This window comes from Caretta caretta, chromosome 13, assembly GCF_965140235.1.
Source record: "Caretta caretta isolate rCarCar2 chromosome 13, rCarCar1.hap1, whole genome shotgun sequence".
NCBI classification, from domain to species: domain Eukaryota; kingdom Metazoa; phylum Chordata; order Testudines; family Cheloniidae; genus Caretta; species Caretta caretta.
Window position 1 is genome coordinate 11,116,042 of NC_134218.1, and position 16,977 is coordinate 11,133,018.

Genomic DNA, 16,977 nt, shown 5'->3' on the forward strand with positions numbered 1-16,977 from the left:
ATGTGTGGATTTTCAGCAAAGACCATTTGCCTGAGAGCAGGATGATTCCTGCTTCAACACATGGAGGTAGCAGAGCTTCTCAGTGAAACAGTTGTAAGAAGTTTTTCAAACATGGGCAAAACACTCAGCATAGAAAACTGCAACCTGAATGCTTATAATTTGGTAAAGTTTAAACTACTGAAAATAATTTATAATGGAAAGTGTTAGCCACCTTGACAGCTATTTATATAGCAGTCATGTCATGGAGTGAGTTGTGCTAGGCACTGTATGAAAAGAACAAAAGCTTACAATTTAAGTAGAAGACAAGACAAGAGATGGATATAGACGGGGGAGAACAAGGAAACAATACTGGTCATCATGGTAAGCACAAGTCTTGGCATACCAGTGGCCTGGCCATTTTTTGTAGGCATCACAGCAAAGGAGAGTTTTAAGGAGGATAATGAGGTTATTATCCTGATGTTTACAGCAAGCCCCTCCCAACCACAAGGGGCACCAGAGGGCAAAGCATGAAAGTACTTGCTTGGAAAGTTAACAAGAGGACAATGGAGGCCAATCCAAGGCAGGAGTCAATGTCTCAATAGCAAATGAGAGACTGTAATAGGGTCGGTATTGGCCATGAAAGGCTTTTAGAGGAAAGACAAACAGATTCTGTTTGGTGAGACAGAGAAGGGGGAACTTATGGAAGACTGCAAAGAGTTAAAGTTGGGTGTCCCTTCTACCTATAATACTCCCGGAGGTGCCTGAAGCCTTATATTTTAAATGTTGACAAAGCACTTTGGAATGTTCTAGCACCTTCCATTGAAGAACTAGGAAGCATTATTTATGCAAAAGATTCACCACCTTTAAGCAATGGGCCAGTGTTATGGTAGTCATAACCTAGAGTTGCTGCAGCAGCACTGTCTCTGATTTCTTTTAGGAAGCACTGTCCCCTTTACTCAACTACTACAGATTACAGTCTGATTGAGAGTCCCACTTGTATTGGGAGCATGGGGGGAGAAAAGAAGGTTCTTGCAGTTCTGCAGAAGAGTCCACAAACAATGGCACATTATCTTGTGTATTAGTGAACCCATGCCTGCAGTATCTCATTACCAGAGATTCATGAACACATTTATAACCCACTTAACTGGCTATTTTGAGGGTTTGGTTTCTTTTTATGAATGTCAATCTAAACAACAATTTTGTGCCGATCATTAGTTACAAGTGCAATTTATCGGGATGAAATTAGGGCATATAGATATTAACATTCCTTAAAATGGCATGGCAAGTTTGGCTTCTCTGTGCCCCCATTTTTTCCCTGCATGCATTTGTGTGCGAAACAAAAAAAACATACCCCAGAGTTAGGTTTTAAAAAGTCAGGCTAACCATATAAAGCATAAAAGAGGTCTCTGTCAAAGTACTGTTTATAAAAATGTAGATTAGAATCTCAGTGGTTTATTTCCACTGCACTTCTCCACACTAAACTAGTAAATGCTAAAGTAATAAAAAAAGCTACATCAAGAAGTGTTTATACATATTCAGATAATTTAGCTACAGTACCAATTGTGACATGGTAATGAAACTTACCAGTAACGTGTAACACATCTACTAAACAAAAAAAAAAAAAAAAGAGAGAATTCAGAACAAGGCTGCTTACACACAGAATTTGTCTAACAGTACAGAACTAGCCTTGATTATTACAACTCAGTTTGCGTTCCACAACACACATAGTTTTTCAGAAGGTGATTTTGTAGGATATTCAGAACATTCACCTGTGGAACGCAATGACGAGAAAACAATTATCTTGGGTTCTCTGCAGCACAGGACTAACTGTGTGCTCATCAAACCACAAGATCCAAGCCTGCAGCACTCAGGGTTACAGTCACTACAAAAGTGTCGATGGACAGAGAGAGAGAGTGTAAAAAAAATGTAATATATACACACACACACACTTTCCCCCCCCACACACACACAGGATCAGTAGAAGAAATTTCTACAATCTGCGAAAGTAATAAAAAACATTCCTTGAAATAGGACTATTTCTCATGCTGCTCTTAGGCTGGCAAACTGATTTTTGTAATAAAAATATCCTGAAGTATTAATTCACTTATGGATTGATCCTTTCCCAAAGATGCAATAGAAGACCTCTAGAATAAAGTTCACAGTTACTGTGCAATATGGATCAGCAAGCATCTCTACACTTCTTCCTTGTTGGCTGCCATTGTATCATCCAACTACAGAACCCTACTGGTGATGGGCATGGCAAAGAAGTGACTGTCCATAACCTCAGTATTCATGGTGCTCTGCATTCTTGTTTTCTCGCTTCCTCAGTTCACCATAATGAAGTTAGATTTGCAATGAGCTTAAAGAAAAAAAAAAGATTTAAAAAAATTGTTCAGCACATTGTTTTGGTTATAACTGCTTTCATGTGCAATGTCTGCATTATATAACTGGTTTGTGACAATTCAGTAAGTTAAAATCTAGGAAACAGATTGACCCTTTTTGTTCCGATGCATGAGTGTGCTATGGAGGCAATAGAAAGGGACTTGCACTGCTATACAGCAACCTCTCTAGAAGCACTGGTGAAGGACTTTCAAAGGAAGCCCCATCTAGCCATCCCTGGTTAAAGGAAAATCTCTCCACATGGGTCTTTAAGAGGAAAGGGAAACTGGAATGTACACAATAGTGCCTGTATAATATATTCTGTTAAATGTAATCCCCCTCCCACAAATATTATCTTCAGAATGTAACAGGTATGTAAGGGAGTGAGGAGTGAACAAACATCTTACCTATGAATTCTGTGACAGGGTCATGTTCACCTTCTGTTTTAATAGTGCCTGCAATGCTTTCATTCTCTAAGATTGGAAGGAAAAGCTGCACAAAGTCTGAAGTATATGGAGGAGCAATCACATCCAGTACCTGAGATGTCAGACAGAGAACTGTGGGTTACTTTTCCAATTTGGTGATTGGCAGAGACCACTGACTTGTGTCACCCTCCTTCCTTAAATCAAACTGGTGGTATATTACTAATTCACATTTCTTTCACACCACCTCTAGTCTCCTGCCATGCTTTGGCCCTGTACTGCCTCTAGCTTGCTGATGTTGCAAACAAACCTGTTTAAATCACTACAGGAACTCCCGCCCCCTGAAAACAGTATGCCATGTCCTAGTGAGTGTCCAGTGTTAAGTGTATATCTCAGAATCTGATGTGTCTTGAAGTACAGGTATTTGTAAAATCCTCAGTTAGTAATCTCTGCCAATAGTCTAATCCAAACAGATATAAAACCTATATTAAATCTCTTCTGGTTGTGTGCTAGTTGTCCCTTTTCAAAGCAAAAAGGAACAAAAAGAGCTACATGAATAAAAGTGAGCAGCTGACCTCAGTAACAAAGTATCTAATGAGTGAGATGTCTGTGTCTAGTTTCTCCAGACACTTGCGGATATAACCAACGACAGGTAGGACATATCCCCGACTGAGTAAGTGAACCATTCTGTCCAGAAGGGTTTTCTTCAATTCCAGCTGAAAAGACAAGAGGCGAAAAAAACATGCATATGAATCAGAATCACCTAAAAAAAGGTGTTATTGTTCATCCTTATCAATTCAGTCTGTCAAGTAACTTTTTATGATGACATAATATTCTTGAAGCAAGTTCCACTGGGAATGTTAGGGCAGCAAGATCAGTTATCTGTTAGACTCCTGACAAGGAGCAACATAAAGAACAAATCCTTTAAGTATCACCTGTTCCATGACATCAAGCTGGGAGTGTTCCGTTTCAAAGAGCTTGACAAGAAGTTGCAGAACTTGGGGGTGAAGCAGCTGATGGCACGTGCTGATCTGCAAATATGAGGTAGTGTTAAGATTACCAGTATTTCTACTTTAAAAGACAGTTATTCAAGCAGGCTTACCCTTATTTTCAGTTATTGATCCACTGCTCAATACAGAATTCTTCAGGACTGAATGTATATAACTGCCATTCATCCCTTTGGGGGCTAGAGTTGCCAACTCAGTGGGACTTGCTCCATGAAATCCCATCTCATTGTACCAAGCAGTTAACTCGGGGTGCTGAAATGGATTCGTAACAGTAAACTGACTGATGTAATCCAGTGTGTGACTTCAATGGACTTTGGATCAGGCCCTTAGTTCCACTCACAAACCTAAAAATTGCCATCACCATTCAGTAACATATCCATTATGGTCTTACCTCATCTAGTAATGCCAGATGCACTGGAGTGTGATCAGTCTGAAGCTGAAAATATCGTGGTTCTGACACTGTCCAGTCCACCCACTTTAATACACCCATTGCCACCACAGGAAACCTAAATAGAATAAGCTCCATTACACAAACTGATTTAGATACTCAATCCTAAAGTGTGTTCTTAGTCTTGCCTACAAATCAGCTGAAAGTTTCATATTTAACTTAGATTAGAATTAATTCTCAGAGAGGAAAAGAAATACTCTTCCTGCTACCAGCATGTTCAGAACAGGCTCCACTGATAAAGTAAAAGGAGATGCTCAGCCTAGAGAAATTTCTTTTCCCTTCACAAGAATGCTCCCGTAGCAGAGAATGGTATGTCCCATACACCGTGGGCAAGATGATCTCGCTCCATATAATCTACTGTAAGGCTGAGCAGGCCCAAGAATTTTCCAGTCAGATTACTCAACATCAGCTGTCTCAGACTTGGGGGAGGGTGGGGATTGGGGGGACTGTGGTGTGTGTGAAAGGAAAGATTTGTGCTGAGAAAGATTCATTAGGTAGGAAAAAGTGACTCCGATGTGACTCATCTCCTTCCAACTGTACAAATGCACAGTCTTCTACAGTACAGAAGATTTCAGTTTGGGGAACGGAGTAATAAGATGGAGGTAGACCAAGCTGACTTGATTACAGACTGATCCAGATGAGGTATATTTGGAGCCTCAATGTCGCTTATACCCTTGCAAATATGGCCATGAGAGATCTTTCACATATATGCTCAGAATGATGATACTCCTAATATTGCCCACAAGGAAGCAACTGCTCCGGACAAGTGAGCTGTGAATAGAAATAGCTTCCCAGTTCAACATTCCCAGAAAAGGTCTTTTTAGACCTAGTTATCTATCCAGAACACAGCAATTATATCACGACTTATTACTGAAAAATACACCTCCCCATGAACAGCAATTTTGAAGACGGAAGGAGTTTCACAGAAATACTACATGTTCTCCCAAGGGCTGCAGCACAGCTACATTACATAATACAGAAAAGAAAGAGAAGCAAGAAAAAACAGAAGTCAACACCTCAATAACAATCCTCTGAAGCCAGTGATGTGTAGCATTATGAAATACAAAACAGAGCTAGCTGCAGCTTGCACTATTTGCTTCTTTTTATTACTATGTAAACTGTAGTTTGTTAACAGAAAGGAGTTTCAGCTCAGGAATAGACTTTCTACCTACCTGATGCACTGATAGAGGGTGCTCAGCTCTGCAACCAGCTCTGAAGCTCCTTTGTTCTCATTGCAGCACAGATTGTGAACAGTTTCAACAGCTTTCGAAGTTGATTTCAGCTCGTCTTTGTTTATGCTCACTCTCTTGTTCTGAAAATATTTCAGAATTAAGCTCTGAATGCAAGAGTTGTGAATTTTACAGGAAATTGTTGGCTGTTTAGGGAAAGAATTATTATATGACACGTCTCACATAGCTTTACCTTTCACAATGCTGAAATCTGTATATAAATTTGTAAAGTAACCGAAGTACAGATGAGTGTAAAGTACTATGAATGTTTATCTTGTATTATTAAAAGGTCTATTTTCATAATTTTAAATTAATTCATTTGCTTCTAAAAGGAGAGTTCAGATTTTCTAGCACAGCACAGACCACTGCAATTGCTACTCTAAGATACAATGGCAAAAACCCCCAAACGATTGCTCTACTGGCCTAATCTATAGAAGACCTGGAGTTCCCATTTTTTTCAGTTGGAGCTGGGGGTCTTTAATTCCTCTGAAAAAATCAGGTGCACACAGTTTTAGTCTAAGCAATGATGGACCTTAAACAACAAGCCTGGATTTTCCTTAAGTATACTTACATTAATGCATTAACTTTAACTTCTGCACAAAGAATCTGATATTACCTTTTTCCATGTCTCCACTACACTGGCTGCATATGCCAATATGTGGATATACTTGTGTTTATGGTCCTGATTGATCTTAGCACCTGGCTTAAATAGTGACTGCATGAAAAGGTCCAGAAAGGCGGGTACTCGAATCTGTGAAGGAAACACAGGGTTTCATTAGTGCAACAGATTAAAAAGCACCAAATAAATAATATCTGCATCTTATGTACACACACAGAATAGGGTACAATAATGCATTAGCTGCTGAGTGACAGACCAGATGGTTTAATGGGTCATATTTTTAAAGGGGCTCAAATCAAAGTGCTGGCACAAAGTGGAGAGTACAATGAGTAGCACAGACAATATTATTTAGAGATCTAAATTTTCCTGTTTATTACTTGAACTCCACACATAATCAGGTATTTAGAAATCTAAACAGGATCATTTGCACCTGTAATTAACTTTGGGGACACTTTTTAAAATTTGACCTAATAGATCTTTTCCATATTCAACTTCTGGGAAATAATGTAAAAGCATTCATAATTAGATGCTACAAGTAGCATGATCACATTTCTGTATCCCTTAATGAGAGGAGTCTCCATAATGAGTAACTGAGTGCTAGCAAGCGGCAGCACTTATTACTATCTCTTATTTTGGTGTTTGTACAGCACCTTGCGCGATGGGGCCTGAAGCCCTGATTAAGGCCTTGAGATACTTATGTCACAGAAATAAAAAGAAAAACTTAACAGTATAAAGAGGTAACTACAAACCAGTTCTACTGGAGGTGGGTCCATGCTTGTAAACATTTTGAACAGGACTGTGATGTCCGCTGGATTCAGTGCTCCTTTGGATAACATGGCACCAAGTGCTTGACATGCTCGAGGGTAGGAGGCTGCAGTACCCAGGGCTAGAGTGATCTGACTAGCATCGTGGCCTCTTGGTAAAGAGCAAGACACACATGGGCATTATATTTTTCTTATAAAGAAATGGAAACATGTTAATTTTAGCCTCAGAAACATACAGACAGAATAATCAGTGTTTGTCAGCTAGTGTGCAGAAGACAGCCTTAAAGACTGAACCCTTTCCTCAGTGAGATAATACCAATGTGGCTAAAGCAGGAAATAAAAGATTTGCATAGGATATTTTAACAAGTTTTTACACAATCAGAAAATCAACATTAATTAATTCTTTCATACTTGCTACTTCAGGTATCCCAAACTGGAAAAAGGGCTCGTTTGTTGCTCTGTAGATAGTTGTTTATTGACCACACCTGAGCAGCTCTCTTACTGTGCAGCTTTATCCTACTACGAGCAGGATGAAGAAATTTAGGAATTCTCTTTCTCAATCAAGAATGGGTAAAGCTGACATTTTGTGATTTACCATACTTTTACCACTGAAAATCTGCTCATGTGAGAAAGACAAATTAACAAGGACTTACTTCTCATGAGCAAATCGCTGAACCTCCTGAGCAATCCTGTGCACAGCAGACCCACCTTGCTCTTCTTGGGCTAATATGGACATCATGGATTGAGCAAAGAGATATGTGTGTTCTCCATGGCAAACCATTTTCTGTGAACACATTCAGGAAGAGGTTATTGGCCAGTCTGAAAAATCTGGGTCACCCTTCAACAAATATATTGCCTTAATAGCAGCAGCAAGGTTAGTTATGGTGCTGTCCAGGTTTGGGCCCCACACTACAAGAAGGATGTGGAAAAATTGGAAAGTGTCCAGCAGAGAGCAACAAAAATGATTAGGGGACTGGAACACATGATTTATGAGGAGAGGCTGAGGGAGCTGGGATTGTTTAGTCTGCAGAAGAGAAGAATGAGGGGGGATTTGATAGCTGCTTTCAACTACCTGAAAGCGGGTTCCAAAGAGGATGGATCTAGACTGTTCTCAATGGTAGCAGATGACGGAACAAGCAGTAATGGTCTCAAGTTGCAGTAGGGAAGGTTTAGGTTGGATATTAGGAAAAACTTTTTCACTAGGAGGGTGGTGAAGCACTGGAATGTGTTACCTAGGGAGTTGGTGGAACCTCCTTCCTCCGAGGTTTTTAAGGTCAGGCTTGACAAAGTCCTGGCTGGGATGATTTAGTTGGGGATTGGTCCTGCTTTGAGCAGGGGGTTGGACTAGATGACCTCCTGAGGTCCCTTCCAACCCTGATATTCTATGATTCTAAATAACTGAGTAAGCTATAATGTAAATGGAAAGATGATACCATAGAAAATCCAGTGCAGAATGACATCCTTGTATGTGATGCTATTCCAGAACAAGCTAGATCTAGAGATCCTGCTTCACTTTACTACCCAACATAAAAGGCTTCTTGGAATTCTCTCTTCTGCACCCAACTGTCAGATCTCATGGTTTTCCAGTATTTCTCTCACTAAATTTAGAGAATTTATTAGCATTAAGCTATCCAAACCTCACTACAATATTTAACAGAAAAGAACACGCACTTGTCACAATTCAGGGCAACTGCACCTGTATTTCCCCTCAGTGGTACACCAACGGTACCCACCCTCAGACATCCCGCTCCGCATCTGTTGCCTTTCTTGGATGGACACACATTTCTCTATCCCTTCTGACTGGGGTATTCCCAGGCTGCACAAGGGTATTCCCTTGACTTTACTTTTAATTCCCAGCACAGAAAGGTTGCCCTAGGACACCTGCTTGCTTTCTCTTCAGGACAGAGAACAGTATAATTGCTTGAGATACAAGTTACCGCACAGTTATTTCTAAGCAAGCCTACTTTATTCTTAAGAGGAAACCTATTAAAAACAATAAAAGGCACATGCTAATAAGCTTACCAGAGTTCATCCCAACTCTCACATAGGCTTTGGCAAGTGCAGTCTTTTAATACCCCCATCCCAGGGGCATCCTTGTGGTTACAAGTTCATCAGAGCTTCAGCTCAGAACAAGCACACAGTCTTATGAGGCCCCAGTAGGCCAAGTCCTTCCAATCCTCCCCTAAGCACTGGGATCCTCCATGAACCAGGGGCCCTGTCCATTTGCTGGAACAGGAAGAAGGCCCTGAGGCAGATTAAACCCCAGGCTTTTATCCAGAAGTATTTCCTTTGTCCGTTGGTCCCTGAAGAATCCAATTTGAACTAGTATATTTATTTCTCTGCCTGAGGGTGACTTCAAAGGGTCGATAATGGAGGAAGTATATTAGCCCCACTCCTTACTAGAGAAGGTACATACAATGCCACAATACAAACACAACTGCATTTTTACTACAATGTTCCCAAAGGTGTTAATCCTAATGAATGAGGGTTAATTTAGTAACAGAGCATCAGCAGCAAATTCCCAGTCTTTCCCCCAGAAACGTGCATCTTTTATTGCCCAGTCCTCTCTTGGACAACACAAATTCATATAATATTAATAGAAAATGATATGCACAAATCCTGTTATCTCAAATGGAATTTCCCCAAACACTTCAATCCAAGCACACTGTTGGATGCTGAGGAACTTCCAAGAGTTGCTGTCTTGAGGTCCTGCATCATAACCAACATTCTTCTGGGTCTAGATTTTCTAGACCACTACAATTATGCCAGGACTGATACCCCGCTGTGAACTGATAGCATGTGTCAATCAGGACACTGGTGATACTGCTGAAAGCATAATGGGCTCTAAAATTCCTGCTAGACTTCTACACCTTCAAAATTATTCAGATTAATGAACCTCAAAACATGTCATCTCAGCAGCCCATACAACCCCTGGTGGTCACGACTCTGAACAATATAAAAGTTATTTTTGATGCATAACTCTTGGTGTACATTTTTTTCTGTGGGCCCATAAACAAGACTGCATAACCATTTCACAACATTCTGAAGATACACTGAAGTTTCTACACCTCCCTTATCGCCAGGGAAGAGGTGAGATTCCTTTTGACAAAAGGTAAAATGACACTTACTGCAAACTCTGGGAGGTTCTTCTCAAGGTTTTCTTCCCCTCCATCTAAAATTGTAGCCAGAGAAGTTCGTAGCACTCGAGAAAAGACTTCTAATTGCTGACATGCTGTTGATACACTGGTTATTTCCCCTTGATAACCAGCATCAGATATAAGCTATAACAACAAACAACACTTAAAATGATTTTGGTATCTCAGCACATCTTAGCAAGATTGGATGAAACTACACTGCACAGAATGTTAAAAGAGTCTCTGCATACACTCCATGGAATCCAGGTAATACAAATAAATAATAGTCAGCATCTAGACACAGACTGAAAAATATGATAACAGGACAGGTGGATAAACCCAGGTCATAACATGGGGAGGAATAGCTCAGAGGTTTGAGCATTGGTCTGCTAAACCCAGGGTTGTGAGTTCAATCCCTGAGGGGGTCATTTAGGGATTTGGGGCAAAAATAAGGGAGGATACTTGGTCCTGCTGTGAAAGCAGGGGACTAGACTCAATGACCTTTCAAGGTCCCTTCCAGCTCTATGAGATAGGTATATCTCCATTTATTAGTGGGGATCAGTGGTTTGAGCAACCCTTCTAAACCCAGGGTTGTGAATTCAATCCTTGAGAGGGCCATTTGGGAGAAAATTGGGGACTGGTCCTGCTTTGAGCAGGGGGTTGGACTAGATGACCTCCTGAGGTCCCTTTCAACCCTGATATTCTAGGATAACACATTCCTGTACTTTCTGGAAAAAAGAAACAAAAGAAAAAAGAAAAAACCTCTAGGACATAATATAAAACAATGCATTTCCATTCCCTCTCAGTGAAAGGTTTTGCTAATGTCATAAATTGTTAAAGCAAAGTTAAAGCAGTTCACATAAAATATAAGATTCACCTGTGAACTGAATTAAGCTTCCTAATTAAGTGTTCTCATTGCTATCTGGGACCATTAAGTTACCTGCAAAACCTTACACAAAACAAGTTTACGAAGCAGTTAGTCTCCTGGATCTCTTACGTGCACACAGGCAAGCCAGGAGACTATCTACTTCTTGACACACTACCAAAAAAAGGTTAACCATCGGTCAGCTGTTCTAGAACCTACACAAAATGGGTTGGTGGTCAGTCTCCCTTTACATCACAAAAATACACCGTAACAGTTGGCATCCTTGCAAGTGGTTTAAAGGAGGCAATCAAGAATGGGTCCCATGACAGTGAGGTACACTATGGTGAAGCCTGTACTGAGGACATCTGTACAAATACTTGCTCTTCATGTAACCAGAATGCTATAGATTTCAGTACATTTCACAAACACCAAACTCACTTTAAAGAAGCCTTACCACATGGCAGTCATAATGAGAATGGTTTAGACTGCCTACAAATGAAATGTAACAATTTACTATTAAAATCCACACATATAGATTACTGTCTTTGATCCTTGATTTAGCTATGTCAAACTAAAAGAAAAATATTTCCAAGATGCAGTCTGCAACATTCTTCCCATAGAAAATAAACTCTTAAAATGCACAGAGTTAACAATACGATAAATAGTATTAATATGAATGCCCAAGAGATTGGGAAAGGTTACAGTTGGCATGATTGGCGGAAGAATTAGCTTATTACTGAAACAATGATTTCTGTTTATTAGACTCCAGTATTGATTACCTTAACAGTAAAATTAAGCATCAGGCAGTCTGGATGGGCTTCCGCAAGTTTGTAAAAAAGATCTCTCCATGTAGGATGTGCTATCATTTGCTCAAGCCAGGCTGGAGTCTGCAAAAATTACAAAGACAGAAAGAAACACTGCTGTACAGTGCCATAAAAAAAACTGAATTCATACACATTTATATAATCCAACAGATTCCACTTCTTTAGCTTATCCAGAGTAAAATTTTTACATGCATTATTTCAAGAGTCTTGAAAGAGAAATAGCTAACTGGAACCTTGTAACAAAATAATATGTATTCAGCACTGAGCAGTTTCCACTGTCTAAGTGAACCTACAGGGCTGCTTATATATGTAGAGTAATTTTAACAGAGGGCTAGTTTTAGAAAAGTATTAAAGAGGAATCTACAGCTTCCTTCCCCAGTATTTGAATCCAAGGGCCACATTTACCTTGGTCTAAAGAGATACAACCTCATAAAGATGAGCTCAGAGACATTATGTCCAACTATTGCAATCCTGAGTCTGGCCACTGAGCAGCTGGTCTGTACTTGGCCATGTGTATTCTATGCATTACCTCGCCTTCCTCTGTAAAGATGGAATCTGCTTTCCGAGGGTCAAAGTGTTTGATGAGTAAACTTTTCAAGTGATTTTCTACAGTTTCCTGAACCTGCACCGGCTCAACACCTGCAAGGAAGGAAATGTCACTGGGTGGAATCTGAACTGTCAGAGTAGTAGCAACTCCTTGAAGTTTCTCATTGCTATTAGAATAATAGAACAGAAGTCATCTAACAAATTAACTAAGAGGCAAAAAGGGAGACAGTATTCAAAACTCAAAATAGGAATATCAAGCAATATTAGATCAGATTTGAAGGATTTCTCTTTCCTAAACACAGACCTACCAACTGTATTGCACAGACACACACATGTGCAGGTTACACTAATCCTTTTCTCAACTTGTCTTCTCCACTCATGTGAGCAAGCTGGGCACTGACATTTACAAGACACCTAAATAGGCTGATAAGTACATTTCAATATCTTGTCTGTTCACAAGAAAACATATGGAGAATAGAGAGTGAACCTACATGGCTACAAACTAAAAGACAGCTGCTTCCCATATGATAGGTTCAAATACACACCCACCAGCCTCCAAGTATCCTTTTGAATAACGTATAATGAAGTAACCAGTATCTGTAATGTGATGGCAGTGATTTAAGACATTTCCAACAGTGTGCATATATGCTTTTCATACTAGTTACATTTGAACCTACCAAGATGTAGATTTCACCTCTTCATTACACCATGGCAAAGATCCAGCAAAATTTACACTGTGAACTTGCCCCTTAAGCAGCAGAGCTGCAGAGATCCCAGAAGGTATGGCAGTAAAGAATTTCATTCTCAATCAGTACTTTTGAAAACTGCATTTACAAAACTGTATATTTAACTGATCCACAAGAAGCAGGCTGCAACTAAAATGTAGTTAAATCAACATTAATTATGTTTGCTATAATAAGATGTTAGGTATTTCTAGAGTATCTATCACAACACTACCTAAACACTATTCTCTTCACATGGGATTAAAATAATAGACAAAAAGCAGAAAGTCTAATAGACAATAGCTCCTTTCATACTACAATTTTAGCATTTTTAGTGTTCATCACCACAGTACCTCACTCATCCCTTGGGTACAATTGTGTTCTATTAGACAGCTGCCACATCACTACACAAAAGTGGAACTAAAAATATTCCTATCAGGTATATTGGGATTAAAGGCAAAAAAATGAATTTAGTCATATATTTCGGTATAGAATGGCAACTTGGACATCATCCAACTTTTGGGTATGATCAATGTTATCATAGAATATCAGGGTTGGAAGGGACCTCAGGAGGTCATCTAGTCCAACCCCCTGCTCAAAGCAGGACTAATCCCCCATAGTTGCCCCAGATCCCTAAATGGCCCCCTCAAAGATTGAACTCACAACCCTGGGTTTAGCAGGCCAATGCTCAAACCACTGAGCTATCTCTCCCCGCCCCATATCTGCCAACAGTTCAGAGATTTCTGATGTATAAAGAAAAACTACAGCCACAGGACAAAGGTAGGCCACTGTAGCATACCTGTTTGAATGAGCCACTCTGCCAGTAGATTTACAGTTTGTGCTACTGCAGTATAATTCTCTGACAGCAGTTGGATAACATTCTCTGGAGAGCCACCTGCCTGGAAATACCTGACACAGGGTTAAAAAACAAAACAAAACAAAAAAACAGTTATTTCAAAACTAACTTAAGAAACAAAAAACACCCCAACCCTATGTAAAGGCAGAACTATGCACTCAGGTATCATTTTCACACACTTTCTCTTACATGCAACATATTATCATTACCTATCAAAATCTTTCACACTCACCTTTTCAGTGTGTTAAATATAGAGGGTTCCATTATATAATCTCGAGTGGAAAATTTATGCAAACATTCTTGCTGGACTTCAGCATCATCTTCTCCTTCTCCATACTCATCATCCTGCTGTTTACAAACACAGAGTCAGAGCAGTTATTTCTCTTTTACATTTGTTTTTTTTCTACTGTGCTAGTTACATTTTAAATAGCTTGCTCGTTGCCCATAAAGGTGCACATACACCATGATCTCCTACAGCAAATGCCTTCTACAGTAGAAAGCACAAGCTCTTAACAGAATTTACTTCAACACCTAACTGCATTTAGGGAAAAAATGTATTTTTAGGGTGGAAAATGTATTTTTAGGAAAGCGAGCACAATCAAACCTTAAATACAAATAATACTGCAATTGTAGAATCAGAGCATTAAATGATAAATCTCTTGGAGCAAGACATCTCTCTTTCCTTTATACTTTTTCAGCATCAACTGTGAAAAAATCCAGGCACCAGAAGCAGCCATAAAGAATAGGATTTTTTAAAATATACCCCACATTTACAGTATTTGCCATGTGAAGGGGGACTGGCAGGGTCTAAAGATCAGCCATGATTGCCAGGAACTCATCCCAAAAAGGACAGGGGCTCAGGAGGGCACAGGTTTTGATATCACAGGGGAAACCACAGTTATTTTAAATACTGAGGAAACATTTTTTATTACTCCTGACAATCACAGAGGGGAACCCCTGTGCCCCCTCTGACCATGCCAATGGGTCAGCGAGTAGGAAGCAGGCAGGCAGACACTTGGGGCGCACCGAGGACACGGCAACCCACCCTCAGCAGGGCAAGAGGAGAGAGGCTGTGCTGCTTTGTGCAAGAGAAGCTGTTTTGGTGATGGCGCAGCGGGGACAGGACAAGGGGAGAGTCAGCCTCTCGGAATACCCCGGTGTGAAGTGTGTGTGGGGGGGGGGGGGGGAGTGGAGCCCCCTAGCCAATATTCCCGCCTCTGCTCCCCCTCCAGAAGGGACCTCCAGCCATAACCCCTCAGCCAGCCCCCCCGCCTCTCACCGCCCCTCCATCCGCATCGTCCCCCCACTCCGCCGCGCTGCCGCTGAAGTAGTCAGTGTCCTCCATGGGCTCCTTCCGCTGCGAGCCTCCGACCGAAACGCCCGCCCCCGAGCCCGGCTCGGCCGGCGGAACCAGGCCAGGCCCAGGGGGAGGGATCCCTGGGGGGCGGGTCTCGACCGAGGCGGGGAAGAAACTGAGCAGGGCCTGGCCGCGTGGGCTGAGGCGGGCGGGGCCGGGGTCGCGCGCGCGCGGGAGGGGGCGGGGCCGGGGCCGCGCGCGCGGGAGGGGGCCGCGCGCGCCGGGGCCGGGGCCGCGCTGCGCGGCCGTGGGGAAGGCTCCTCGGCGCGGCGGGGTCACGGCGCTAGGGTCTCCCCGAGTCGCGCGTGCCCGCCGCCCCGGCGGGAAAGAAGGGGCCCCTCGCTGCCCAGGGCGGCGCCTTCCGCAGCCCCTGCTGAAAAGGGGCAGCGAGCGGGGCGCTCCCTGCGTCACGCCGGGCCGGAAAGCTGCCGCCACGCGGGGGCCGGGGCCCACCCCGATTTGCTTTTCCGTGCAGGACGGAGCCCCGCGCGGGGGGGGGGGACGGAGACTCCATCGCCGCCCGAGCCGGTTCCCAGCAGCCCTGGAGCGCGCGACTTACCTCAGACCCGCAGCCGCCGAGCCCGCGGGCAGGTCGACCGGGCACGGCCCGGGTGTCCGTGGTTGATCCTGGAGGCAGATGATCTCGCTGCAAATTTCAGAGCATTTTCCCCTGTTTTATGGAGTGAAATGGTCACAGCTGAGCAGCACTCTGGGGTTTAACCCCCCGCCCCGCCCCTCGTCAGTGTTTGTGGATTGACACGTTCACGGTTGCAGGAGGGTAGGGGGTGGGGGACAGCAAACCAGGGGCTCTCACACTTCGTTGCAGGCGACTCCCCTTCTGACAACAAAAGCTACTACGTGACCCAGACGGGGGACTGAAGCCTGAGCGCCCCCCCCCCCGCCTCAGGCATGGGGGAGGTAAAAGGGGGGACAGAGTCTGAGCCCCATTGCCCCATGCAGGTGGGACAAGGTCAAAGCCCAAGGGCTTCACCCTCGGGTGGGGGGGGGCCTGTAACCTGAGCCCCACCTCCACCCCCGCATGGTGGGGCTTGGGCTTCAGCCCCAGGTCTGAGCAAATCTAATGGCAGCCCTGGTGACCCCATTAAAACGGAGTCATGACCCACTTTGGGGTCCCAACCCACAGCTTGAGAACCGCTATAGTAGACATTGAGATTCAAAAAGTTAAAAATTTATAACTATTAAAACAAATGATCAATGTCACATGTCAAAATATACAAAGTAAATATCCATATGTCAAAATCAAGTAAGTTCTCAAGCAGCATTTTTCTTACTTTGCCTACCCATAAATGTTGTTGATCATCAATGGAAATATTTTCTTGTATATTTGTGTGTGTAGTGTGAAATTGATTTTTTACCAACATTCACCCATAAAAACCAAATCCTTCCAAGCTTACATATGGGGTTTGATGGCAGAAAGCCGCAGGTTAATAAACAGCAGGTCTGTGAGTATCAAGAGAGTAAGTATGAAAGATCAGCCATGAGTCCACTTCTCCAAGATGTCTAGCACCTCTCAATGCCCAGAAGGTTCCCACCACCTCACAGGCTCAGGTAACTGGTCAGAGATGGTTCAAACAAAATCTGGGACACATTGCCAAGTGATCTTTGTCTCCCAGCCCACTATTCCATTCTCCTGTACCATGCTAGCTGTTTGTGTAGGTGGTGGTGAGGTACTGCTGTTATTCCCAAAGAGGCTATGGTCCACGATTTACACCCAAGGAGAATAGTGGGTGGAAATTATGTGTTAATAAGGAGGAAAGTAACTAGGATGCATTCTGACCAGAGCCACAATAAAGGGGGAGAGAGTC

The 16,977-nt window shown here is 42.4% G+C and overlaps 1 protein-coding gene across 3 annotated transcripts; it reads right to left on the reverse strand.

The window, feature by feature from the left end:
• Nucleotides 1-1,382: 1,382 nt before the first annotated feature.
• NELFCD (negative elongation factor complex member C/D) lies at nucleotides 1,383-15,825 on the reverse strand. Of its 3 annotated transcripts, none has more exons than XM_075118749.1 (15): nucleotides 15,711-15,825; nucleotides 14,027-14,142; nucleotides 13,738-13,847; nucleotides 12,200-12,309; nucleotides 11,626-11,733; nucleotides 9,976-10,128; nucleotides 7,501-7,631; nucleotides 6,833-6,998; nucleotides 6,081-6,215; nucleotides 5,408-5,547; nucleotides 4,179-4,293; nucleotides 3,716-3,811; nucleotides 3,356-3,496; nucleotides 2,766-2,895; nucleotides 1,383-2,338 (listed from the first exon to the last, which is right to left on the reverse strand). In XM_075118749.1, the coding sequence occupies exons 2-15, from the start codon at nucleotides 14,056-14,058 to the stop codon at nucleotides 2,304-2,306; spliced, it is 1,602 nt and encodes a 533-aa protein (XP_074974850.1). In that variant the 5' UTR covers nucleotides 14,059-14,142; nucleotides 15,711-15,825; the 3' UTR covers nucleotides 1,383-2,303. The 3 variants fall into 3 exon arrangements, with proteins under 3 accessions (XP_074974850.1, XP_074974849.1, XP_048676039.1); XM_075118748.1 differs by lacking the exon at nucleotides 15,711-15,825 and adding an exon at nucleotides 15,074-15,276 and having other exon boundaries at nucleotides 14,027-14,139; XM_048820082.2 differs by lacking the exon at nucleotides 15,711-15,825 and adding an exon at nucleotides 15,074-15,276.
• Nucleotides 15,826-16,977: the final 1,152 nt, after the last annotated feature.